The sequence below is a fragment of the Plectropomus leopardus genome, chromosome 19 (genome assembly GCF_026936395.1).
Source record: "Plectropomus leopardus strain MGB_pleo_1.0 chromosome 19, ASM2693639v1, whole genome shotgun sequence".
NCBI lineage: Eukaryota > Metazoa > Chordata > Actinopteri > Perciformes > Serranidae > Plectropomus > Plectropomus leopardus.
This window is the reverse complement of record NC_142194.1, coordinates 3,587,492-3,614,657: the sequence shown is the minus strand read 5'-3', so window position 1 is coordinate 3,614,657 and position 27,166 is coordinate 3,587,492. Positions and strand designations below refer to the sequence as shown.

Below are 27,166 nucleotides of genomic sequence, written 5' to 3'. Positions count from 1 at the left end.
CTGCTACACAGGGACAAAATACAGTGACTAATGCTAAATATTCAGTCAAAATTGAGTTAAAAAAATTACTTTTCAACACTAGTTTCACTATGTAAGAATTATTATGCCATAAAATGTGAACAATGTGTAGTTTTTGAGGGACAAAAAAGTGTAAAATTTGATTTAAGGCTAGCTGGTGAATTAGCTAAATCTGAAGTACTCACTTTTTTCATGTTTTGATGCTCCATCCTCTCAAAAGTGAGGTTTATTCTACCACAATAAAATTTATACAAATCATAATAGAGAAAAACACTAGATAAACTTGTCCTGCTAAAAAAACTAAGTAGCCTATTTTAGCAGACAAGGCTAGCAATAATTGCCGACTCATCAGCTTCTCATGAAATTAGCAAAAGCTAATTTTGATGCTAACATCTCATATCTTATAAATGGAATTTGCCCTACCACAATAAAACTAATACAAACAAAAATAAATAAAACAACACTATTAAACCTACCAAAACTAACTAGCCTGGTGTAGTAGAGAAGGCTAGCAATAACTGCTGACTCATCAGCTTCTGAAGAAATTAGCTGAAGCTAATTTAACCACTTTTGTTTGTTTCATGAAATTTTAAAATCAACAACTAATAAAAACCAAAATGAAAATAATCCACTATATAAATTTGTCCTACTAAAAATAAACTAGCCTAGTTTAGCAGAGAAGGCTAGCAATAACTGCTGAATCAGCAGCCTCTGATTAAATCCAAGCTAGCTATGGCTAGCTGCTAAGATACCCTTAGCCGAAGCTAAATTAACCACTTTAATTCTCGTTTCCTGAAATTTTTTAAACGATTTTGATACTCTAGAGTCTTATAAATGTAGTTTGCTCTATCACAGTTAAAACTAATAAACAAAAATGAAAAAAACTATATAAACTTATCCTACTAAAAACTAACTAGCCTAGTTTAGCAGAGAAGGCTAGCAACAATAACTGCTGAATCAGCAGCCTCTGATTAAATCCAAGCTAACTGTAGCTGCTATAGCTGCTGGAGTTGCCACCCGTCCCGTTTTTCCCAGAATCGTTCTCTTAATAAAAATAAAAATCTCTCCCGGGACACAATTTGTCCCGTTTTTTGGGGAAAATGCAATAATCTAATTTGATTTCCTTCGCTCTGTAGCCTAGAAATGTCCCCCGTGTTTCTGCGGCTATTTAAAATTGTCTCTGTTTACTTCCCGTCTATGCGTACGTCACACGCGTGCGCACTAGCGCTCAAAGCGGCTCAAGTAGCGAGGGAAACTTGACCGAAGAGAGACAGCAAAGCTGAGTTTTCACCAACTTTTGGCGTCTCCTTTTGAAATGGGAGGAGAGACGACTGACGAGGAAGGAGATGGAGCAAATATATGCAAGCCACCACGAAAAACACGATATACTAGTTACGATCCTGACCGGGCGACACTGTCATTGCAGCCATTGCAACTTTTATGACCAAAAAGTTTCCCCGGAAGAAGCTGACCAGTGTGTACCGTGGAGTGAAACACGGCCGCGGCTACTTATCAGCGGATTGTGGCAATAAAGTAAGTGCGAAGATCTTTAATGATTCTGTTAATGCCACAAAAATGTCATGCGCAACAACAAAAAGTGAGGCTTTGGTTCAAAATGTCCTAGCTGCTTGCAGCCAGGAGCATTTAGCCACAGATCTGCAAGATGTCCTATGTCCACATTTTATGTCCATTTGGTCAGTCTGAACTGGTAATAGTGGCCGAGTCCTCCGCCCCAAACATTTGGTCAGTGTCCCTTTTTTCACAAATCCAGGTGGCAACCCTAATAACTGCTAAGGTAGCTTTAGCTGAAGCTAATTTAACCACTTTTATTCTCCTTTCCTGAACATTTCGAAAACAGAATTTTGAAGCTTTAACATCTTTGAAATTGAGTTTATGATATCACATCGATACATTAACTAAAACTAATCAGGATAATATTGAAAAATAAGAAGTGGTAGCAGATAAGTTAAAGCTAGCTCACCTAGCCTAGCAGAGAAGCCTACATGCTCCCCGGAAACATCGTATTTTCCACATGTATGAGTTTTGAGCACATGGACAGTCCTCCAGAGTTGTAATTATGTTATTATACACATCTATTAGCTGTAGCAAGCAAGTCAACTTTTAACTATAAGCACGCCAGGAGAGTATGCTAATATTGATAATGACGTTAACTTAACTAGCTAACGTTAAAACAGGGAGTTCAGAAGCATAAAGCTAGTTAGTTAAGCAAATATTAGTTATATTATAATAATTTAAGCTTATAAATTAATTAAAATGTCAACCACATACCTGATGATCAGTCTATATTCTTCGCTCTGCCACTGAAGCACAAAGGAGCTCTGTGCTTCTAGTTTTTGGTAAAACATCAGCCACCATAAACAACCTTTGTACTTCTCGCCTCCATGTTTGTTGATTTTTTCTGACCAGAGCACTTGAATTTGTGTACTGTAAAACCAAAATTAATACCAAGAGCTATTATTTGCTTAAATTACTGAACTCAGCAGGCTTATATTTGAGATAGGCATCTATAACTTGCTCAGCAAAGATGGGAAATACAATAAAATTATTTATTTAACCCTTTGAAACCTGGATAAACATATTTTTTTGTGCTGCATTCAGATGCCTTTTACAAGCTATTTGACCCTTTGAAGATGGAGCAAAATTAGATTTATTTATTTTGAAAAATGGCCCACAAATTGCAAAAAATTTGATATAATTTATTAATTTATTTTTTTTAAAGAGGGCAGGAATAATGAAAAAATAAAAATAAAAAAAATAGAAAATAATGACTAGAAAACTTTATTTATAATTATAATAATTTCATATTAAAATTGTGTTACAGAAAAAAATTAAGACATTTAAAATGAAGACCTTTTTAATAACCCTTATCAGCACTTTTTTTGTTGGGTTTTGTTGCTGGTTTTTTTTTCTTTTCAGGTAATTTTCTTTTTTTTGCTTATTTTGCGGCCATGTATTGTTAAGATGCTTGTTGCCTTCTCGCTATGTTTTTAAATTGAACAAAACCAATTTGCTCAAGTTTAAAAGGGTTCAGAGTAATATCTTAAAGAGTGTTTCATATTACTGAACTGAAGGGTATTTGTGTCTGTTCACAGTATGAACATAACAGCAACAGCAGCAGTTTTACACCTGTTGTGTTTCATAGCAGTGGGTGGAGAGAGAAACTGTGGTGAACACAGACAAATTAATACTTCAAATCTGAATCCTGACACTCGTGGAAGATATCCGCTACTTAATGCTTTTGAATCCTACCTTTAAATTTATTTCCTTGCCTCATCCAGAGGGATCATAGGAATTATAAGGAACACAACGGCTGTGATCTACATGCATTTCAAAGCAGTGTACAGTAAATTGGTGTGAATGCCTCGGGCAGGAAATGAGGCTGACGACTGAGACAAGCATGAACATGCAGCCATCAGTGCTGTGTAAAAGGGGAAGAGATGACAGAGGAATTACGTGAGCGCATTTCTCAACTGTCTGCTCTGCCCTAAACTGTGTTGTTGTAAAAAAACTTTAACCTTAATTAACCTTTCTTTAACCCTCTGAAACCTGGAGTGGCTTTCAGATGCCTTCTTGACTTCTTTAAAAAATGTGAAAAAAGGCAAAGACCAATGTGGTATGAAATGCTTCCACAAATTTAGGAAAATAGTAGATTATTTTGAAAAGGGTAGAGAAAAAATAATTGGTAAGCAAGGGAAAATATATTTATTATTTTCATGATTACATATTCAAGATTTTAATGTGTGTATTGTGTTTTATGTTGTTATAATTGTAAGCACTTTTCCAGTTAATTTCCTTGTTTGTATGTTGTTTTTTAAAGTTTCTTTTCTGTTTTATTTTGCTTGTTTTGACTAGTTTAGATCACACATATATTATATATGTATATTTAAACTTTTGTCACCTCATTGGCTTGGTAAGATTCTCTACAATTCAGTTAATTTTACTGATACTGTGAGCACCAAAGAAGATGGTATTACGAGCATAGTAAACAAGATTAGTGTATGTTTAAAGAAAGAAAATTTCTAGTGAACTATATTCATAATTATATATTAAAATTATTTTACAGAATTATATATATATATATTTTACATTTTTTTCCGTTGATTGTTTTTTTGTTGTTTTTTTTGGTTACAGTTGCTGTTTTTAACTTCCCTCTCTGTCTTTATATTTATTTATTTAATTGTTGTTGATTTTTTGGGCTAATTTCCAGGTAATTTTCTTGTGTTTTTCACAGATTTCTTGCCAATATCTGGGTCATTTCTGCTTTTGTTGCTCATTGCCTTTTCCCATGTTTTTAATAAAATAAAGCCAGTTTGCCAGGTTTTAAGGATTAAACAGACCTTTCTCTCTGCAGACAGCCGTCATGGTAGGAAAAGCACAGGTGTTAGTAATTCCTCTAATGATCTCTCTGTTCAGGCGTGTTCAAGAGTGACAGTGAGCAAACATGCGAGACAGCAGGAACCTGAAATCAAAGCAGCCGAATGGAATCAGGCCATCATTATTATTTCATTATTTACACCTGTGTGTTCCCATTGTGACAAAATGATTTCTGTGAATGGGCCTATTCATCAGTCCACCCATTTTCCTGTCAAAATGAAAAAAATCTCCAGTGTTTTGGGATTCTTCTGCTGCTGTATTGGCCTCCGGTTTTTTGGGGATGTGTCCTAAATGGATCAAAGTGCAGCAGCAGTGTTGCAGAGTCCAGACAGCTGCTGAAAGGACGTCTGTGTTTGAATACGTCTCCGGCTCCCAAACAGCTGCTCCTCTTCAGCTCTGAAGTGCAGTTCAGTGTCCTTGTTAATCAGTCTGAGCTGCTGCGTTCACTGAGAAACAAACGACGTGTTTGGAAACAGTTTTACTCTCCTCTAATCATGACAGCAGGAGACGAGGAGACATTTACAAGCCCCTTCATGCTTTGTCCAGCAGATGGCCCTAAATGTCCACGCTTAACATTTGAACCTTTTAACCCCTTCACACCTAGATCAGCATCAGTTTTCTTGTGCTGCATTCAGATGCCCTTTCATAAGCATTTAAACATGGGGGTAAAATAATGAGCAACTTGGCAAGAAATTGGTAAAATTAGTAAAAGATGACAAAATGTAAACCTGACAATCGGCTGATGGGAATTAGGAGATATAATGAGAAAACATGGCAGACCTTAAATTAAATATAATTAAAAAAAAATACGGTCACAAAAGAAAATGCAAGGGCGGGGCGCCACTGTTTTAAAAAAAAAAAAAAAAAAAAAGATTTTTTTTTTACAGCAGTTGTGGTTGCCAGAATTTTACTGCCAAAAATAACACTTAATAATAATAATAATGATGATAATAATAATAATCATCATCTTTATTTGCATAGCACATTTCATACATAAAATGCAGCTCAAAGTGCTTTACATGCAGAAGAGCTAAAAATTAAAACTCAACTATATATATATATATGTATGTATGTATGTATGTATGTATGTATGTATGTATGTATGTATGTATGTATGTATGTATGTATGTATGTATATATATATATATATATATATATATATTTATTTTATTTTTTTTTTTTACAAAAAAATTGCAGACAGGCCATAGGTGGAAAACAAATAAAAGAAATACAAATATAAAGTAAATATTAATCAACAAAAGTAAAAACGGCAAAAGTGAATAAAAATCATAAAATAAGTTAGGAGGTATTACAGTTGTTTTGCACTTTAGGGATGATATTTTGATTTCGTAGTACAGATTCCCAAATTCTGTACAAAGGTAAAGGTAAATACATCACCACAAATCAGTTGCTCAACACAGTGCACCTAGGCCTTGACCTTTGACCTGCACGGATTGTGTCCAGAGCCGCTCCCTCACAAATGCGAGTGCACAGATGTGAGTTCAGGTTTATGTAATAACTTGTAAGCTGAGACTGTATGTTCTTTTGCCCAGTTTGTGCAATCGCAGATGGCATGATTGCACATGTAATCGACAGGTAAAGATAACACGCGTGTGTGTGTGTGTGTGTGTGTGTGTATGTGAAGACAGTATGTGGATACATGAAGATAAAGAGCTTAAATTAAGATTTAACTACAACTAATATATGTTTTTTAAAAATAATAAATAGATATGTTTGACAAATTATGGACACGAGGAAAGACAAATTAAATAGGATGAAAAAATAGCAGTTAAAGCACAAAAAAAACATAAAAATCAGATTCCCAGTTATGAGTGGCTGAGTGATACTGGGCTAACTGGTTCTTACTGGGAGTGATCAGGTGAACACCCCCACTGATAGGTCCCGCCAGATGATCCCACGTCATAGCTAAGCCCCGCCCCCTGCGCCTCCATCACTGCATGCTGCAGGAGCAGAGAGGAGAACGTGCTCTGACCTCTGATTGCGTCAAACTGCACGGTGACAGCGCGAGGAGCCGGAAACGAATATTTCTACTTTCACAATAAAAGTTAGGACTGAAACAAGCTTTTCTCTTTTTTTGGAGGAACTTTTGATTTCTTAATTCATAAAACTTCCGAAATAATGACAAATGCCTGTGATTATTTAATAAAACCCAAACTTATGTCTTAAATTAGCATAACGATGTCTATGAAAACTCCCAAAGGAATAGATATAGAAGAAAACCCTAAATCCCAAAGACTCCAGTCACAAATTTGCTAGACTAGACTTGACAAAATCAAAAAAGACAGCAACAGCAACTTGTGACTTCACTTGGACCTGAGCCATTTAACTGGAAAATACTTGTATTTGCAAATTTTTACACTTTTTTTTTCATTATCATTGAATATCTCAGCATGCATATATATATATATATATATATATATTGTATGTTCAGATTGAAGAGAGTAGTGACTCATGCTGTACAAGCCAAAACATAACAATCACATGATTTTACAGAAAGGGAGTCCTCTTGAAAATTATACATTTGGCTCTGCTCTTCTTTTTTTTTTTTTTTTTTTTTGTTTTGGACTTTTTGGCTTTTTTTGTTGTCTGTTCATATCTTTATTATTATCATTATTATTTTATTAATTTCATTCTATTCTACACTAAGTGCTTTCATTTGTATATATCTTCTATGTGCATTATTTCGCCTTTGTAACGAATATTTTATTCAGTTGCTGCTCGAAACAATTTCCCTCTCGGGATTACTGAAGTATTTCTATTCTATTCTATTCTATTCTATTCTGACATGAGCCCATATAAATACTTTATTTAAAAAAATGTACTGGAGGCTGAAAATATAAAGGGCAAATTAACGACTTACTGCGTCATAGCGTCGACGCGTTTTATTTTGAAATCCCAAACCGGAACAGGCCGTATATATTTTAAGCGGCTGTTTGTGAGGAGAGTCAGCGGAGGGGCGGCTGCTGGTACCACATCATCCCGTCACCCTCAACCGATGATAAACTGGCTATAAACAGCTGGAAACGGAGCAGAAGTTAGTCGGTAGGTCCGTTTAGCGCGCTCACTTTTTTATTTCACTCTCCGTTACAAATCTTCCAGAAACTTCGGGAGTCTTTAGCGGAAGAAAAGCTGATAAACATGAACGAGTCTGATCTGTATCCTCGGCTGGAGGAGTACGACTTCGAGCGGCGTTTCGACGAAAGACAAGCCTTTCAATGGATGCAGGAAAACTGGTATGTTAGCTCAACACTAATGCTAAAAATGTTTAAAAATGTCGACTTGGTGCTCCACCTTCTCCCCTGACTGTGCCTCATGTCCTGTTAGGGGCCACACTCACGCGGACCCTAAACTTCACACTCCTTTAACCCTTAGCGACTTTGTTTGCAGCATTTTATGCTTTTCCCCCATTCTCAGCTGTTTTATTTTTTTGCTGTGTTCATGCATCTGGCTGAATTTTGGCAAAATTGTGTATTTTTGTTTATTATTTTTATACCATATTTGGCATATTGAAAAAATGCATGCTATTTCCACCAGGTGCACTGTGATTATCTGCAAAACAAACCAACCAAAAATCGACTTTTCGTGTAGTATAGTGAATACAATTCATTTTTGTGTTTTTTTTTTTCTTTTTTCTAAAAACATAGTGGCATTATAACTAACTTTTTGACATTTTAAGGATTACAGTTCTCAAAATTAATGTATATTTGATATTTATGATTAGGACTGATACAAATAAACTCAGTAGAAGTAGAAAATATTAATGTATAATATTTAAAAATAATTCAGTAACATAACTTGAAGTATTTAATAATAATAATATATACAGTTTTCCCTGACTTTTTCTGACATTTTACAAATAGTCTACTTATTTATTGCAAATTATGGAACATCTGTTACCAAGTTGCTCATTTCATTTTCCCCATGTTTTTTTTAAGGAAATCTCTGAAGGAGACCTAGTAGATCAAAATATTGCCCTGTGAAAACAACAAAAATTGCCCATGAGCATGCAGACCTTTTCTATTTTTAATGCAGTTACACAAAAGGCATCTGAAAAAAGAAAAACTGATTCACTGTTGTAGAAAATAATTATTTTCAAATAATGTTTATGCAGATATATGTAATAAACATATGTTTAAGTAGGGGCTCACCCTCACTGAGGCTCACTGTGTTCATTTAACTACCTATTGAGCTATTTCACTACTGGTTAAGTTTATTTAATAATACTTAGAGTTTATATAATTATTTATCATCAACTTGCACCAAAACACCATACCTGAAAACGTAAACTGGCACTAAACCTGACTGTGATTTGCCTCAATCCCAGCTCACATAAACACCTTCGTCATTGTCCAGTAAAATAAGTTGTTCAGAGTGATTGATCCCTCACTCATCAACAGGAACACCTGGAAGAACCACATTTTTTAACATCCGCGAGGCTGTGCGCGGCAGAAACTAAATACAGCTGTGTTTCTGTTACATGGAGCTCCGTACGGCTCAGGGGGAAAGTGCTCTCCGTCCTCAGCGTCCCGGAGCTGCACGCAGCAGGACAGATGTAGACACATTTTAAAGAGCGCAGCGTGGATAATAGCGGGGAAACTTTGTGTTGTGTTTGGATTCACTTCAGCATTCTTTCTGCTGAGTCGACATGTAACTTTTCTGTGAAGACGCAATGTTGAACTTCAGCAGCTTCATTTGACAAGTCAGTTTTATTTAATAGAACGAGTGTTTCAACAAAATAATACTATGCACTTTCTTCTTCTATTTTACCTTTTTCAATTTTTGATTATTTGTAATAATTAAACACTAGTGGCAGAGAGAGTCCAGTCGCTGTATCCGCCCATATTTGCTCATTGACGTTAAATATTGTAAGGAGAGATGAAGTCCCTCTCCCTCCAGTGTCCCCCACTGGACCTCACGGTTTCCCACGCATTCATTTATTTGTGGCGATGCAGCACAAGTAAAACATCTGCCGCCACAAATAGATTTGTAAATGTTTTTGGTCTGTAGATTGTTGAAACCAAATTGCCCTTTGGGAAAAATAAAGTTGTTTGAATTGAATTTATTTTACATTTTTGGAGCTGGATTGTTCAATAGGAGTGCTGTTAAAATATATAAACTGTTCACTTATTAATTGTACCACGCTATCAAAGTGGAGAGCGTACTCTTGGCACAGACGGAGCAGCAGAACGTCAGGTGCTCTGAAAGTGAAACTTTTCATTGTGATGGGTCTAAAAGTTTGCAATCACTCACATACAGCTGCTCCTCTCATCCATTGATCTGATGTGATCAACACTGATCCGATTGATTGATCAATTATCCATCCCGTGAGTCACAAATTGCTGCTGAAATATAAAAAAACAGTCCATTCACGGATCTGCAAAAACCCCAGAGAGGGGACACAGAATGGAAAAAAAAAAAAAATTTGCCTTCGTCATTTAATCGAAATTAAATAACCTACTGCTTAATTAAGAAAAAAAATTATTGTAAGTTGCAGTCCAACCCCTTTTAGGTATATAAAATATTACCAGTTCCTGCTGGGCTTTGGCCTCATGCAGGTTTTTAATGGATAGACTGGTAACATCGATCAGACACTCACTCCTGTAACATTAACTGGGTCAAGCAGCAACGTTTACTCAGACTAATATATTATATTAAATCTGGATTAGTCATCTGGTCTTTTTTGAGACCACCTCAGACATGAACAGATGTGATGCACACACAAAGTCTGGGTTTATAAAATCAGGTATTTTTTTCGTCCTGGTGAACATCTAATCTTCTCCAGTGTTCAGGAGTCGACCTTCTCTGCTCTGTCATCATTTTCTGCTGCCGGCTCTGATTGAAATAATATCGGTGGTTGTTGATAAGCGTGGCGGAGTGGTGCTTTGTCGAAATGGCCTCATCACTCAGAGCTCGCGGACTAAATGGTCACTGTGTCAACAACTAATCCCTGTTAATCCTCTGCTGTGATTATAAAGGAGGATGAGTATCAGGCTGAAGGATGGGTTTATAAAAATGACATTTTTTGGATTTTGTAGTAAAAAAAAACACCTTTACATGGTTGTACCTGACTCAGGCAGACAGGTTATGTCATATATTATGTCTCAGTTGTCTGGTGCGTTCACCTTACTTGTGTAACGTCCTTGTGCAACAGCACTACATCTGTATAACCAGCGGGTCGTTCAGGGTCTGACTGCGGTGATCGAGGGTTTAGCTGTCAGAGGAAGTCGGCTTCTTCCTCTTTTTGGAACCCGATAGAGGTCAAAATACATGTACTTTCACATACTGGGTCTAAAATGTCTTCTTTTTGGCTACTTTTAATGTTGAAAAATGTTTATTCTCTGTAATCACATATAAAGAGTGCATGAGACTGTCTGCGCTGCAGTGCAACATAAATAACTTATTAAACCGCCTAAAAAGTCAACATAATCTGCAGTCTGCAGACAGCGACACTGTTCATCACCTTATGGTATCGTGACAGCTTTTTACCCTTTAAAATCTAAGCAAACTTGATTCCTGTCAAGAACATGAGAGGAAGGAAATTAGAAACCTTATAAAAACGTATAAAAATGACACAAAAAGTTGTCAACAAATTGGATAAAATTACAAAAAATTACCTAAAAAATTGCAAAAAAACAAGACAATGTCCCGAAAAGAAGCTTTTTTTAGACAAGATTTAAAAAAAAAAATTAAAATACGTAATTAGGCCTATAATTGTTATATATGCTGTCTTCTACTTTTTTTGTTAATTCTCTTACAATTTCCTTTCTCTGTTTTCTTTTTCAAGTAATTTTTTGTTGTCACCTTTTACTAATTTCTTGCCAAGTTGCTTACTGGATTTTTTCCATATTTTCAAAATTAAGCAAACCGATTTGCTTGGGTTTAAAGGTTTTAATGCTTGTGGAAGGTGTCTTAAATCAGCACAAGAAAACTAAACTTTAACTATCCGCCCAGCTCTCGACAACAGACCGAAATAACCAACGCAGTGGCTTCAATATGGCCAAAGATATGTGTCCAATAAACATTGTTTTCATTCAGGTACATTTTGCAATAGTAATTTTAATTTAGGGACTTTGTTTTAAATCTAAGTTTATTAAATGTGAGCGCCCTAAAAATAATTAGTCCCTAAAATAAATGAAATCTCAGTATTGATCAAAATAATCGTGATTATCTTTTTTGATTGTGCAGTCTTATTCAGTAGTGCTAAACAGTGTATTATTATTGTTTTTTTCTCGTCCACAGGAACAAAGCCTTCATGTTCTGTGGCCTGTATGCTGCCTTCGTGTTCGGCGGTCAGCACTTCATGAGGGAGAGGCCGAAGTTAAACCTGCGGCGCCCGTTAGTGCTGTGGTCACTCAGCCTCGCCATCTTCAGGTGAGTCGATGCTGCTGCAGCGCTGAAATGATTCATAGAGCAACAGGAAAATTAATATGTGAAGTGCAAAAAGTAATTAATCTAGAAAAACAAATAGTCCCTCATGTGACGTGAATATTTTCAGCTTTTTTCTTTTTTTTATCATTGAAAATGTAATCTTTCTGGGATTCTGTAAGAAAGAGTACATAAGTAAAGGTACAAAAGTATTCGTTTTCCTGAAATCTATGAATTTAGAATCTCCAAAAAAAACAAAAAACATGAAACACAAGAAAATCCAGCAAAAGTTAAAAAAAAAACATCCATGATAGAAACAGCCAAATAAATTTTTAAAAATTGTGCAACAATGTGTAACATAATGTATTTACAGTAGTTACTGTCCACCGCTTGTTATTGGTGTTTTTCACCATTAATTGACATTTTATGGAATAAATTCATAAATGACATAAATGTCCAATAAACGCACCGATAATGAAAATGATCTGTAGTTGCAGCTTGACTTTGCAGTGTGTTACTGCAGTGTGTTACTGCAGTGTGTTACTGCAGTGTGTTACAGCAGGGTGTTACAGCAGCGTGTTACAGCAGCGTGTTACAGCAGCGTGTTACTGCAGCGTGTTACTGCAGCGTGTTACAGCAGGGTGTTACAGCAGCGTGTTACAGCAGCGTGTTACTGCAGCGTGTTACTGCAGCGTGTTACTGCAGCGTGTTACTGCAGCGTGTTACTGCAGTTTAAAGGTCTGAGAAGAGAAGATAGGATGTAACAGTCTGAAGGCCAGAATCTCACTTTATTTCTCTCAAGATAAGAGATAAGACGAGATCAGATAGGACTTTGTTTTTCTCGAGGGGAGGTGTTGTGCAGTTGCAGTACAAAGTAATAATATAGAGTAAAAATATGAAATATCAGTGATTTGCATATCATGTAAAGCAGCTTTGAAGTGTAATGTGTGACTTTTGATCATTTCAGCTGTTTTTATGTATATGGGATAAACTTTGGCAAGACTGTGTATTTTTGTTTAATCTGTGAATTTTCAGCTCCTACAGTCTAAAATACACTGTGTACAATAAATTGTTACATTCATACTGTTTAGTGCAAAAAATGCAAGTGTGAGAAAATTCAAGTGTGTGTAATATTAAAGCAGGCCCAAAGGGTTAACAACAGATGTGTAAACTGTCTGTAAACTCTGGGCTTTTCTGTGTAAACAGGTAGATTATGTCATTGTTGTTACCTGCAGGAGGTGACAGGTGCAGGCAGGGAAAGTGTCTCCGTGCCGAAACCAGTTAGATGGCACGACTGTCAACAACACATTCCTCACTGCATTTAAAGACTCAACTTTTCACTGAATGAAAACGAATGTTTAGGCTGCCGTCCTGCATCTGCTCTCAGTATTTATTGCCATAAATTGCCATTTTTTATTTGCATGCCATTAAATGAGCGATTATAGTAATATTCTGGAGAGTTATGTAAATGTATGTTTATCTTAAAATCCTATAACCATATGAAAAACACACGTCTGTGACCACATGTAACCAGCAGTGGAGCAGTTAAGTAGTTTAGTCTGATTTTTAGATACTTGTACTTTCTTGTCATGCTACTTTATTGCTACTTTCCAGAGGGAAATATTATACTTCTTACTTCACTTCAGTAATCTGATGACTTTAGTCACTTCAAAAATTTTGATTTTTTTTTATCAATAACATAAGAAACGTTCATAAAATATGATGTTTTGTTATAAATTAAATAATCAAACAGTCCATAAAAGTATAGCTGCAACAATTAGTTGATTAATCAATCTGTTGATTTACAGAAAATTAAATGTTTATAAAGTGTTTTTATAAACATTTAATTTTTTTGATACAATTTTGAGTTTTTTTCTTTTTAATTTTTTCTGTTTATGGATGCCTCTCTTTTTTTTAATTTGGAGGTTTGGGATGGTTTTCCAATTCTGAGTTTTTAAATGTTTTTTCAAATAATTTTGAGTTTAGGGGTGTTTTTCCTTTTTAAATGATGAGACTGGGGCATTTTTCATTTTTGGATAGGTTTTTTTTGAGTAATGTTTTTGACTTTGGGGGTGTTTTTCTTTTGTTTTTGTTTTTTTTATGATTTTGACTTTGGGGGTGTTTTTCTTTTGTTTTTGTTTTTTTATAATTTTGACTTTGGGGATGTTTTTCTTTTGTTTTTGTTTTTTTTATAATTTTAACTTTGGCTGTTTTTTTTCTTCAAAACTTTCTACATAGGGTACTTTTACTTTAAAAATCTAACATTTGCTAAAGTAAACTTTTACTTGTAGCGGAGTATTTTGGGTGTCATTAGTACTTTTACATCAATAAGATCTGAATACTTCTTCCACTACTATATGTAACTGGAAGTGTTTCAGTGAAAAACAAAACCTGGTGCTGTCTTTGCGATCGCTGCCAGGAGAGTTTATAGAGAATGTGATCCACTTGGCAGCAGGCGCGCGTGTTGAGCCTCTAATCTTAATCCGCCCGCAGCGGGCACAGCCTGCCCTCTGCCCCGCAGCTGTCTACGTGCCAGACATGGCAGCATGGCTGTGGGCTTTACGGGGCTGCTGGGAGGCTCGTGATATTACAGATTTTTCATATTGTCAATGAAAGAAAAACAACAGAATTGTGTGTGTCAAAGCCATGGAGCTCAACTGTTGTTTTATATATTTATATATAGAGCCGCACTGTCACACTCAGTGACGTGTCCCTTAATTAGCATGGACACACATGAATTTTGCTTTTGGTAGCCCGGCATCCAATAATCGGACACATTTTAAATGATCTTAATTATCTTCATTGTAGCTGGTGATTTTAATCAACTTACATTTTTACACTCCGTCTATAAAAATGACTATTAAATCTACCTTGTACCTTTAAGGGAGCAAAAACATGCAAAATGAGTTGAAATACAGGAGGCTTTTCCTTTTAAGTGTCCTGCAGAGTGTGAGATTTTTGCAAAGGTTTAGTGCAGCTACACTCTGGATCTAATAAACTTGGGCACAACATGAAAGTTTGATGAGTGCAGACTATACTCTGAACACCCGCTAGAGCACCACATTTGTGTAAATCCACTGCTAAAAATAAAATCTAAAATAAAAACAAAAGTCCCCAACAAGGCACTATTTCCTCATGTTTGTTTAATAAGAACAAGAGTGATTTAAAAAAAAATATTTGTATATTGTATGTATATTATTTGTGATCTCAGAAAGTGTTTAAAGGCGGACTGAAACACTTCTGGTTTGTGTTTTCTCATGGGAAATATGCACGATATCTGTGAGTCAAATCTTTTCTACAATAGTGTTGTTACACAACCTCATGAATTAGAGAACATAATGACGAAAGACGAGACGCCAACAGAGCGATGACACCGCAGCTTCATGGCTTGACTTGCAAAGATGTCAAAATAAGATTACATCTGGGATTCCTCATTGATGAAGATGTCGGAACAATGAAGGAGGGAGTCTCTCATAAAACTTAATTAATGCTTTTGAAGTTTAAGCGTTTCTGCAACGAAGTGCATTGTAAAATCTTTTTTGGAGTGATTTCTCTTGTAAATTAGTATTTTTTCTGATATAGATTGTACAGTTTGTGCTGGAAAATCAGAGAAAAGTCATACCAATATGCAGTTTAGCTGTGTGTTTTTTATGTTGATGTTGTTGGGTAGAAGAATTCCTTCCTGCAGTCTCTGGATCAATGTATGGCGGCACCATGCTGTGACTCCGAAAGAGTGTTGACCTTTGAAACAGTGTGTTTTATATTCATACACTGTCACACATCAGAGCTGCAGACTAAGCATATTGTATCTTTCCAAGGGCGATTTAAAGACTGTACTGAATGACTTGCGTTCATCATTGGAAGAATGCAAGAAGCAACTTAAGAAGAAATCACCCAAAAATTAGGAAGAAGTTACTAAAAAAATGTATGAGGAAAATTACCTGAAAATTAATATAATGAATAAAGCAAAAGCAACAAACAAAAAACAAGAAGCAGATGACCTAAAAAAAAGTGCTTAAAATTGTTTTTTGTTTTTTTTTAATCAATTCAATTATTATCAAACTAATTTGCTCGTGGTTCAAAGGTTTGAATTCATGTTAAAGGTGTCTGGAAGCAGCACAAGGAAACTGATGTTTCAAAGAGTTAAAAAGCAATAAGAGGAAAATATTTTTCTGTTGTGTAGGACTGACGATTTAAACTGGATATTTGATTTTAAATGCAGAAAGTTGAACAAAATCTCCCTGCACTTTGCCTCATTTGCGATCAAGAGTGAATTTTAATAGCCATGTTTCAGGTTACAGGATAATCCGATAAAGGTCTTTGTGCCAAAACGTTGTTATAAAAGTTCATTCTTGATCACAAGTGAGGCGAACAGTGTGTGGGAGTTTTTGTTTTGCTTTTGTCGGCCCTTGGTCTTCTCTTACGCACCGGTGGACCTACAGGTGCGCACAAGTTTTCACCCTTTTTATTAGATTATTACAGTTTAGGTTCCATCATACAGATTATTGCATAAACATTAATTATTTATATTTTGCATAAACATTACACTTTTCTCAGAATGTACGTTATGAAAGTGCGAAAAAAAAACCCAAAAATCTCTGATAAGGCTTTTTTAGAAGTGGTTGGCAGGCTGAAAACCAGGTGCCAGCTTGCCAAAACTGATAATATGATCACCATTTTGAAGTCACGCTATTTTGAGAATTATTAAGATACTATTCAGTTTTACCTCACCTAATGATAAAAATCTAACATAAAAGCTTCATTACAGTACAGTACAGAATTATTTGTACGATTAATTGAACATTTGACTTCAATTCTGATTAATGAACAATTATTTTGCCTTGGTTTGTTTTTTGCCCTCATATTTCACTGATAGTGTCATGTGACCATGGTGCGTTGGAGTCTAATAAACATGATTTATTATTATTTATTAAACCTTACAGCCTCATATAAAAATGAAAAACTCCATCTTAAACAAACTTCAGGTAAATTTGAGCACATTGTGCTGATAATAGACCAACCTCTCCTGACTGCAGGACTCTGACTTCAGCTTCTGTCAAACTTCTGTGCTATTAATCATTTTACTCAGGAATTAAAAACTTTTGAGTCGGCCTACTTCTCCTATAGCTGCCAACAGCCTGCCGACATTCACAGTTAGAGAAAGGCTGAAAATAAGCTCATGTGCTTGTGGCCCCGGGCCCCCAAAATATTACATCTGCCCCTGGTGATAATAATGAGAGCTTAGCGCGAGCGGCCGGATGAGACACAAAGCGATGCGTCCTGGTGTTTCTCAATAATTCACCCAAAGTCTGATTAAAGCTGAAACTAACACAAAGTCGTCTGTAGAAGTCTAAAGAAGTCACTCTCCACCTCTGCAGATGTGTCTGTTTCAGCGCTGTGGCTGTCAAACACTCAGCTGTTCTGAATCTAAGTCATTCTCTGCATTTGGTTCTCCGCAGCGCTGTTCTTATTATCATTGGCTGTTCGTGTTGTCTGTCAAAATACGGCTGGAATGAGTTCTATCGACATTCTACGTCTAATATTTCAATCGAAGGAAAGTTATATCGCGATTGATATCGTTATCGTTTTATTGCCCAGCCCTACACTGATAGCAATCAAAGGCAAGTATTGGTTGCCAATTTTACAAAATGTCAGTGGCAACCTTGCAACAGTTACTGTTGGGCCCTGCAAGAAAAATAAAAGTGTAAAAAGGAAGTAGAGCCTAAACATAACTTGAAACTTAATGTACAGACATTAAAGGTCACAGATACAAATATTGATTTTCATTTTTAAGGGTCAGTATGAGACATTAACTGTAAATTACACTGTTCTGGTGTCCTTTTCAGCGACCTGTTTTCAGTTCAGGATCGTACACGCATAGACTCAAAGCACAGTTAAGTGTTTGCTGATGTGTTTGTGTGTTCACTCTGCAGCATCATAGGTGCACTCAGGACTGGATATTACATGCTGCAGGTCATCACAACCAGCGGCTTCAGACAGACGGTGTGTGACACCAGTTTTTACAGCGCGCCCGTCACCAAATTCTGGGCTTACGCCTTTGTCCTCAGCAAGGCCCCCGAGCTGGGTAAGACCTCCTCTAACGTCTCTCTGTGATAATGTCCAAAATGTCCATGTCATGTGTTAAAAACACAGATACATAAGCTACTGAAATGTTAGGTGTTAGGTGATCTGTATTGTAGGTCAGAAATTAGTTATTGTAGGTTAAAATTGGGCTAAATTTGTGTGAAAATGTCTAGATGGCCCTGCAGGTCAAAAGAAAACACCCAAAACATATTTCAGAAAACACAAATATTTCAGAGTACAAAAAAACATAAAAAAACCCACATTTCACAAAAGACAAACATTTCTCAAAATACAAATATTTTGGGGAAAAAACACAATAACATTCAAGTGTTTTGTGTAATTTTTTTATGCGCAGCTTTGTTACATCAAGGCCACTGTATTTTTTTTAGATGTCAAGTTTTTTTTTTAAGTTTTTTTTTTAACTTATTTTAAATTGCTACATTTCAATGCAAAACGCGTCCTATTTTTTTTTAAAAAGTCTCGTTCTGTAAATCAGTGCTTACGGGTCCACAGTCTAAGACAATTTTGGGCTTATCTCCAGGTGATGAGTGAAGACATTGAATTTCTTATTCAAAATTATTTACTGTCACAAAGGTTAGGTTTCCTAATACGGAGGGAGCCGCAGGGTTGTTGTAGACACTTAAATGACAGACGTTAACTTTAACCTTGAGCGATGACGTCATTTCGCCCTTGAGGTTCAATCCTCTGAGCACTTAAACTTTACAGTAAATTTATCAGTAAACAATTACTTCAGGAGCTGTTTCACTGGGTGGTGAAGCTGTCTCGCTGTCTAATCTCCTCATGCTCTCTGTCTCAGAGCGCAGAGACCTGAGTGCTTCGAGAAAATGGAGGCGAATGCTGAGGTGGCAAGAAAAACCCATTAATGGATGATTGATACAGACAGTGTTTCCTCGGCTGCGGACAGGAAGAATATCTTCATCCTCCCGTCGGTCAGGGCTGCAGTTTAATACAGGATATATACCATTTAAGACCTCTGAGATGAAGAAAAATTCTAGTTAATGAAATTAAAATACGCACACAGTCAGATCTCTGAGCAGGTTTTAAACAAGCCAATAATTTATCTGAAGCACTTGATTAGGAGGTAAACATGAAAGTGGGTGCAGCTAAAAACTGTGTGCACAACCACAATGAATACAGTCAATCAAAGCTTAACCCTAAAGTCATTTTACATACTGTGACGTATGTATGCAAAGTACAGTTTGGGTTATAATTTAAGTGTTTGTCCACAACCTGTTTTATCATCTGCAGGGTTTTCCCAGTTTATTCATTTATGGCAGCCTGCCGCAGTTAAAACATCTGCCGCCACAAATAGATTTTCTGTTTTTGGAACCACATCGTTCATTAGGAGCTCTGTTGTAAAACATTTACTGCTGAGTTATGCACTGCACCACACCTGGGGAGCGCAGAGCGTACTCTGGGAACATTTAAAAGTTTGTATTCACTCGCAGCAGCTGCTCCTTTTATCAATTGTTCTGATCTGATCAGCTCTGAACAGATTGAACAAAATCATTTAACAAAAGTTTCAAATTTCAAGTAGAAGTAGACAAAAAACAACAGCAGAAGCAAAAAAAGCAGTAAAACCACAAATATATAATAATCAAATAATCAAATCAAATAATCAACAGTCAAATAATCTCCGAAGAGATTCCTGCCTTCCCACTGCTCAAAAAACATCTGGCTTTTAATGCAATAGGAATGTGTACGATCCGCATTCACACCCAGATTAAACGACTCTGCGGTAGATTCAGGTTTTTATTGCCTCTGGCTCCAATCAGCATTCATGGGAACACAACACCCAAGTCAATGTGGTAATTTCAGGTCCTTAACCGGCAAGAAGCAATGACGCACCGTCACTAATTACAGTACATTTCCTCCTAAGCAGTTAAGATATCAATCCAAATACATCTGCACCGAGTTTGAATGGGGGATTTAAGAAGTAAGAGACAATTAAAGAGAATAAACCACTGAAAAGTTCAAAAGATCTCAGATCCCGCTGCTTTCTGTTGTTTACCTGTTCTCCTGCTGTCTGTGATGTCACACGGACACACCAACAAGATGAACATGCTAATTTTCGGTGGGAAATTTGTAAAAGGCTGCAATCTGGCTCAAAAGGATTCAGCATTTCTGAGGTTGGGCCAAACCCGGACGAGCTTTAAAAGTGATCAGTTATGTGTTAAAAATAATTTCTAAAATGAACATGAAGCCACGATTGGGATGATGTCATGTCGTCTGGCAAAACCAGTAAGAGCACAGTTGAGTTGCTGTTGCTAAAGTAATGAATTTAACGTTCTTCTCTCGCAGGTGACACCGTGTTCATCATCCTGCGGAAGCAGCGCCTCATCTTCCTGCACTGGTACCACCACATCACCGTGCTGCTCTACTCCTGGTACTCCTACAGGGACCAGGTGGCGGGCGGTGGCTGGTTCATGACCATGAACTACGTTGTTCACTCTCTCATGTACTCGTACTACACGGCGCGGGCGGCCGGCTTGCGGGTGCCCCGTCCCTTAGCCATGATCATCACGGCCTCCCAGATCCTGCAGATGGCGATGGGCCTGACCGTCCTCGGCCTGGTGTACTGCTGGATGCACGAGGTGCGCTGTCCGTCCAACATGGACAACATCACGTGGGGCTCTATCATGTACCTCAGCTACCTGGTGCTTTTCGCCATGTTCTTCTACAACACCTACCTCAGAGGCTCCTCAAAAGGCTCCAAGGCGGAGTAGCATGTTTTTATCGTGTTAATGAAGCGCGCCATGCAGCGAGGGGCCGTCAACATGTGAGTCACACGGAGCTACCTGGCTGCTCGTCTTCCTCTTTTCATGACACTTGACTTTTTATCAGCGTCTGTAGTTCAACACACCGATGCATCCATGGATTTAGAGCGGTAGTTAACCCTTTGAAACCTGGAGCGACATCACTTCACACACACACCACAAGTATTAAAACCTTTGCACACTGAGCAAAGTGCTGCGATTTCTTTCAAAAACATGGGAAAAAAAGACAGAGCAACTTGGTAAGAAATGTTCCACGTATTAAAAGAAATTTAGTAGATTTCTTTTTTTTTTAGGCAAGAAAAATATTTTTAGGAAAAAAGAAATGTATATTGTATTTGTAATTATCATAATTACATATTTTTTATTATGTTATAGGATTATTCTAATTTTTTAAGCACCTTTTCCAGGTCTTTTTTGCCTTTTTTTGTTTCTTTTTATTTTTTTTCTTTGTTTTTTACCACTATTGTTGGTAATTTTCTTACAATTTGTACTAATTTCTTGCTATTTTTTGGGTAATTTTTTTTCATTGCTCATTGCTGTCTTCCCATGTTTTTGAAAGAAATCAAGACAATGTCTCAGGTTTCAGAGGGTTTAAAAAAAAGGGACCGTAGCACTGTTTATTATCTCATGATTAGTTGGTTGATTTAAGAAAAGGATGGAGGACTAACATGTGACTAACATAGTACTTTATTTAAATTATTGCCTTGGTGACGTTTGACCAGTATAACAAAAAAAATAGCCATATGAGGGACAAATATTTGTCAGAAGTGATTAACAAATGTTTGTAATGAAAAAGTGATCATTCTTGATTTATAAAGAAAAAAGGCACTTAAATACTACTTAAAGGAAAAGTTTGACATGTTGGGAAATTAATCTGGACTAAATCAGGACGTGTTTAGCTTATTCAAGTCTGGAAGTACATTATACAAAATTCAAAAGTCATGTTTACATGTGCGAGGCACGGCATCGAGTACTCCATACGTTGAATGAATACCGAAGTACTCGTGCCCATCCCAGTTCTTAAGTAAAAAAACACCTATAGCAACTCTAAATCTGATTTATGAAAAAAAAAAAGAAAGAAAAAAAAAACGTCTTATTTATTTAATCTGCAAATAAAAACATTAAAAACAACCATTTGTCATTTAAGGTTGGACTTATGCGCTGCAGCTACTTCTTCAATGCACACGTTTCAGGCCCAGAGGAAGAGTCAAACAAAAAAGATCTGCACTGTCAATTTTAATTGTGCAACGTTTCGATCTGATAGAGATCTTCATCAGGCATTTTCCAGTGAGGTCCATGTTAGATCAAAACGCAGATCTGTTTGACTCTTGCCTTGATTTGATTTTTTAAAAAATTTTAATCCAGCCCCCGTAAAAGTCCTTTAGATGTGCGTGCCCTCTCTATTGTTAGTTCCAGACCCAGAGGATCTTTAGGAGGGGGGCAGTAGCTGGAGTGTGACTTTTTTATTCAAAATAAATATAAAATACTACCTTTTAAAGTTGAATGTCCCCCACGTAAGCCAAAATTAAAAACACAAGTCCTTCCTCAGTGCTTATACTTTTTTTTTGTCTGACCCATTTTGCAGCTCCCCCTCTCCCCTCATAAATTACAAACAGTCCCTGTCTCTAACCACCGAGGGAGGCCGGTGCAACGACTAGGAGCACGTGCAAAACGCGTCCAGTCAAAGTTCGCTGTTAACGTGTCAAAATAGCTCGACCTCTAGTCGCATTATCTGAGTGTTTTAGTCTGATTTCATTTAGTTTGAGTTCAATCGGACTAACATGTTTACATGCATTTTAAAAGTCCAGTTTCAGTCGAAAGAACACAGTAATTTGACTTTTTCTAACATCGTGTAAACACTCTGACTCACGGCTTTAAGGTGCCTGAGGAACCAAACTTGGCAACCCGTACTGTGTTAGGTAGACTTGGTCGGCAAGAATAAGCTCCAGCATGTAAGTCCCTCTGAAACCACGTTGTGTTTTTAACGTTTTGCTTTCAGTGCGCATTAAACAAACACGGTACAGTGTGTCAATAAGTACGTTTCGGAGCTGTTGTTAGGTGTGTTTTTCACTTTGAACTGAGTCACGCTAACTGGTTCTACTTGAAGTGAGCTAAACTGACCACGTCCTGACTCCAGAGCTGCATCGCCCAAAATGTTGAACTTGTCCTTTAAAAAAAGCGTCTGTTTTTAGCCCTGATACAACTGTGGCCTACAGAATAGTGAGTTTACTAAAAGGGAATGAAAACTTCACAATGCACTGAATGAAGGAAAGGTGTTGGCTCATATTTAGATTTAGCGACACATAAACACACACACACACACACACACACACACACACACACACAATATGTAGGTCTGAGCAGCTTTTTATTAAACCTGTGTGACGACAGGAAGCTGTGACATGCTCACACACACCTGTTATTTTAAAAAAAAGAAACACTGTGGAAGAATTGAACTCAGCCGATACTTAACCTCTGCTCTGACGACAACAAGCACTTTGTTAGACGACGAGATCTGAACACATTCCTCAGCTGACAGCCGTCCAAAGCAAATAACTTCCAGGAAGTGTTGCGTAATGTGTCGTTTAAAGTCCACCTGTCCGCAAATTATGTTTACACACCGTGCACGTTTTGCCTTGTTCATCTCACCTGAGAACTTACACTGGACGGTCTGCAGCTCCCCGACATGGTGTCAGTACGTTTAAACCAGCGGACAGATGTTTTTTAGTGGATGCACAGAAAGAAACACTGTATGCTGTATACAGTCATGAAAAACTGTGGAATTTGCAAATGGAAATTTCCATACCTGGAAAAGTTTTGGAAAACTAAATATACCCTAAAAAGTTTTGAAAAAGTCATGGAAATCTGTTTTACAGACCTGTATGAAAACACGATGTATTCAAGGACTATTGGAAATTAGAAAATCCAATGAGAATTTCTGTTTCTAGCTGTGATAATCGGTGTCATTTTGAGAATTAAAAAAAAAACATGCACAAGTTTGGTAGGCATGATTTAAAAGACAAATAAGAAATTGCCCAAATATGACTTTAAATATCACCAAGGTCACCAAGAAAAAAATTGCTGAAACATTTTCTTTAAAAGTCCCTATAAGTAACAATATTTGTCCTGCAATAAGGAAGAAAAATGGCCAAAATGTTTTCTTTAAACATCAACAAAAAAATGCAAAAAAATATTGTAGATAAAATGGCCAAAATGTTTTTTTTTTAATTGCAAAACATTTAAAAAAGGAAAAAGGAAAACACCCCAAAAATGTTTCAAAAATCACCAGAAAATTCTTTAGAGAAAAAAATTGTCAATGTTTTTTAGAAAATAAGAAAACAATAGTAAAATAAAAGGAAAATACCGCCATTTAAAGCTGTATATCCCTCTCCTAAGGCTCTCCTAATGTGTATGAGCCTTGATCTGTTTTCTGAATTGTTGAATGAGGCACACGAGCCTGACTTCCTCCGCCCAGTTATCCATTGATAGATGCAGATAACACCCTGAATTACTCGTGTGCAGCCACTGTAGTACTACGACTACAAGCACTCGTGTTTACTTCATCAGACTTTAGACCGGACAGTAAAAAAAAACGTCTTGCAACAGCGAGGGTCTCCTCAAACAGGACTAAATATCTAATGATCACATGCACCTGCAGTCATGTCTCCACTGTCTCTATAAAACATCAGAAAGGTATTCGTAATGTAATTTATATTTATAGCACTTAAATTTAAACACAAAATATATAAGCAGATAAGAAACGATGTAAGAATCTAAAAAAAAATGTTTTAAATGTAAATTAGAATTTAATACACAAAATTAACCCTTTTAACCTGGATCAACATCACTTTTCTTGTGCTGCATTAAGATGCCTTTTAATAGCATTTAAGCCTCTTAAACATGAGAAAATTGGTTTGAGTTTTTTGACAAGGAAATGATCTTGTGGGCATTATAAGATAATGTTTTAAAAAATTAGGGAAAATGTCCAGAAATATATATTTATAATGATACTGATTATATATTTAAAGTTCCTTGTTTTCACCTTTTTATAGGTAATTTCTTTGTAAAATTCTACTAATTTCCTGTTAATTTTTGGTCCATTTCCTGTTAAGCTGCTCATCACTTTCCTCCCATGTTTTTAAAAGAAATTAAGCCCATTTTCGCAGGTTTTGGAGGGTTAAAGTGTAACTTTATATATTATGAAGTTATTCAAACTGTATGTAGAATCCCTATTCTTCCATAATCAACTTTTTCTGGACTGAAATCTGTTGATCAACACGAAGAAATCTGCCAAAATCTTGACATTACTTTAGACCAGAAAAATGTCCCCTCATTAGATTCTTTATTTTAAGAATTTGTGGGAAAGTCACAACAAAAATAACACCAAAATAAAACTGCCTACCCCTGCTTTAAAGGAATCACTTATGTCCAGATTATTTGAATCCACCAACATACAGTACTGTCGATCTCCACAGGGTGCAGCACTTGATTTGGTAATTAATATAAAAATTGGATTTAAATTGTACTTCATAGTTAAAAATATGGGCTGTAAAAACATATTCTGACGTGATTTGGTTAAACAGAAAATAAACCGTGTTGCACTCCGAGCTGCTAAAAGGGACGATGCAGGACGACGTGTCCGTTGTAAATAATAAAAATCTATTTATTTTCCTAATATAAATAATTCTTCCGCTAATCTGAAATGCATCTGCTCGTGTTTTTATCAGCATGTGAATTTAACTGAGCTTCATTTTGTTCCTCTGTCCATCCAAATGTCCAAATGTTTCTCCTTTTTATTGACATCATGACACCGTTTCTGCCTCTTAGATGTTAAAAGTTGTAGGATTATTGTCTCTTAACCCTTTGAGACCTGAGCAGATTGGTTTGATTGTTTTCAAAAAAATTACAAGAAATTGATATGCAAGTAAGCAAAACAAAAAAGAAGTACAACACAAAAACAAATTAGAAAAATTAAATGAAAAAGTGCCGAATTAATTTTTAATTTTTCTATAATATAATTTTAAATACATAATTATATTTGTTCTAAAGTAATTTTCCAGACATTTTTCCCAATTTTTTAATTTTTAAAAAAAAATAATTTCTTACTGATTTTTTAAAAACTAATTATCAGATCATTTTTTCTTAATTTCATGCAATTTGCGGGCACTTTTTCCCCCCCTTTTGTTTTTGAAATATATGAAACCAAAATGCTCAAGTTTCAAAGAGTTAAAGCCATTAATAATCACGTTGAAAGGTGATTATTCTGTGATTGATGTGATTTCATGCCGTCCTCTTTTCTTCGTGTCCTGAGTTTCATGCCCTTTTTGGGTAAAACTGTGTCATAGCAGCTTATAAATGAACTTTGGAGGCGATTTTAGGCTCGAACACTTGAAGCTGTTGTTTTGTCGTCATGTTTAACCACTAAAACTGTTGTGAAGGAGGAGCTGACGTTTGAGCACTCGGGCTCTGCTGCTGCAGGCGTGGTTTTGGAGAAGGGATATAGTTTTGAGAAGAAGGTATTTTGAGTCTGCAGACTCAGTTTTCTCCTCTGCACGTTTCTGGGTGATTCGGTCTGTATGCAAACTTTGAGTGTTTCTCACGACCGTTTAACCTTTTGATACCTGGATTGACATCAGTTTTCTTTTGCAACATTCAGATACTTTTTCCACAGGCGTTTAAACCTTTAAAATTTGAGCAAATTGGCTGGATTTCTTTTTAAAACATGGCTAAAAATGCAATGTGCATCTTCGCAAGAAATGTCCTGCAAATTGCACGAAATTAGTCAAAAGTTGACAAGAAAATGAACTGGAAAAAGAAAGAAAAGAGGGAGGGAGAAAACTGTTGAAAAAAATTATAATATAAGGTTGGATATAAAGTTAATTACATTTACATTTTTAGCCCATTTTTTCAAGGTTTTTTTTTGTTTGTTTGTTTTTTAACCATTTTCCTTTTCTTTCTATTTTCCTGATTTTTTACAATCAAATTTTCTGGGAAGTTTTCCAGTAACTTAATATATATATATATATATATATACATATATATATATATATATATATATATATATATATATATATATATATATATACATATAGATATTGCAATTTCTTGTTTCGCTACTCATTGCCGTTTTCAGAAATATTCAGGTTTCAAGGGGTTAAACTTGTCCTGTTGTAAATAAAGGGTACGATCATGTTCAGAAGGCACAAAGTGAAAACTGTCAGAAGTTTTTCTTAACGTCAGTAATGATTCCTCATCAGAACTTGTTCTAACAGCTCTAATACTTGAAGTCATTTTGGGTTATTTGTGTGCCAAACGATGCTTCTGTGATTTTATTTTTTCTCGTGGATCATTGCGAGCGTGTCGGTCGGTCTGTGTGTTACAGCTGCAGAACGTCTGATTTCATCCCGGTGGATTTTACTGTCAGTTTAAGGGCTTTTCATGTTGAAATGTTCCAATAAATAAAATTACAACAATGGTTTTAAAAA

General features: G+C 36.2%; 1 protein-coding gene across 1 annotated transcript; it reads left to right on the top strand.

Moving 5' to 3' along the window:
• Positions 1-1,290: 1,290 nt before the first annotated feature.
• On the top strand, positions 1,291-27,166 carry LOC121958933 (very long chain fatty acid elongase 6-like). Its single transcript, XM_042508117.2, has 5 exons — positions 1,291-1,551; positions 7,534-7,667; positions 11,674-11,805; positions 17,733-17,884; positions 20,206-27,166. The coding sequence occupies exons 1-5, from the start codon at positions 1,459-1,461 to the stop codon at positions 20,628-20,630; spliced, it is 936 nt and encodes a 311-aa protein (XP_042364051.2). The 5' UTR covers positions 1,291-1,458; the 3' UTR covers positions 20,631-27,166.

What these genes read in the sequence shown, in the direction of transcription:
- LOC121958933 (XM_042508117.2), top strand. Translation starts at nt 1,459, where the DNA reads ATGACCAAAAAGTTTCCCCGGAAGAAGCTGACCAGTGTGTACCGTGGA. An exon ending in CAGCGGATTGTGGCAATAAA is followed by an intron (nt 1,552 to 7,533) that starts GTAAGTGCGAAG and finishes CAAATCTTCCAG; the next exon opens with AAACTTCGGGAGTCTTTAGC. An exon ending in CAATGGATGCAGGAAAACTG is followed by an intron (nt 7,668 to 11,673) that starts GTATGTTAGCTC and finishes TCTCGTCCACAG; the next exon opens with GAACAAAGCCTTCATGTTCT.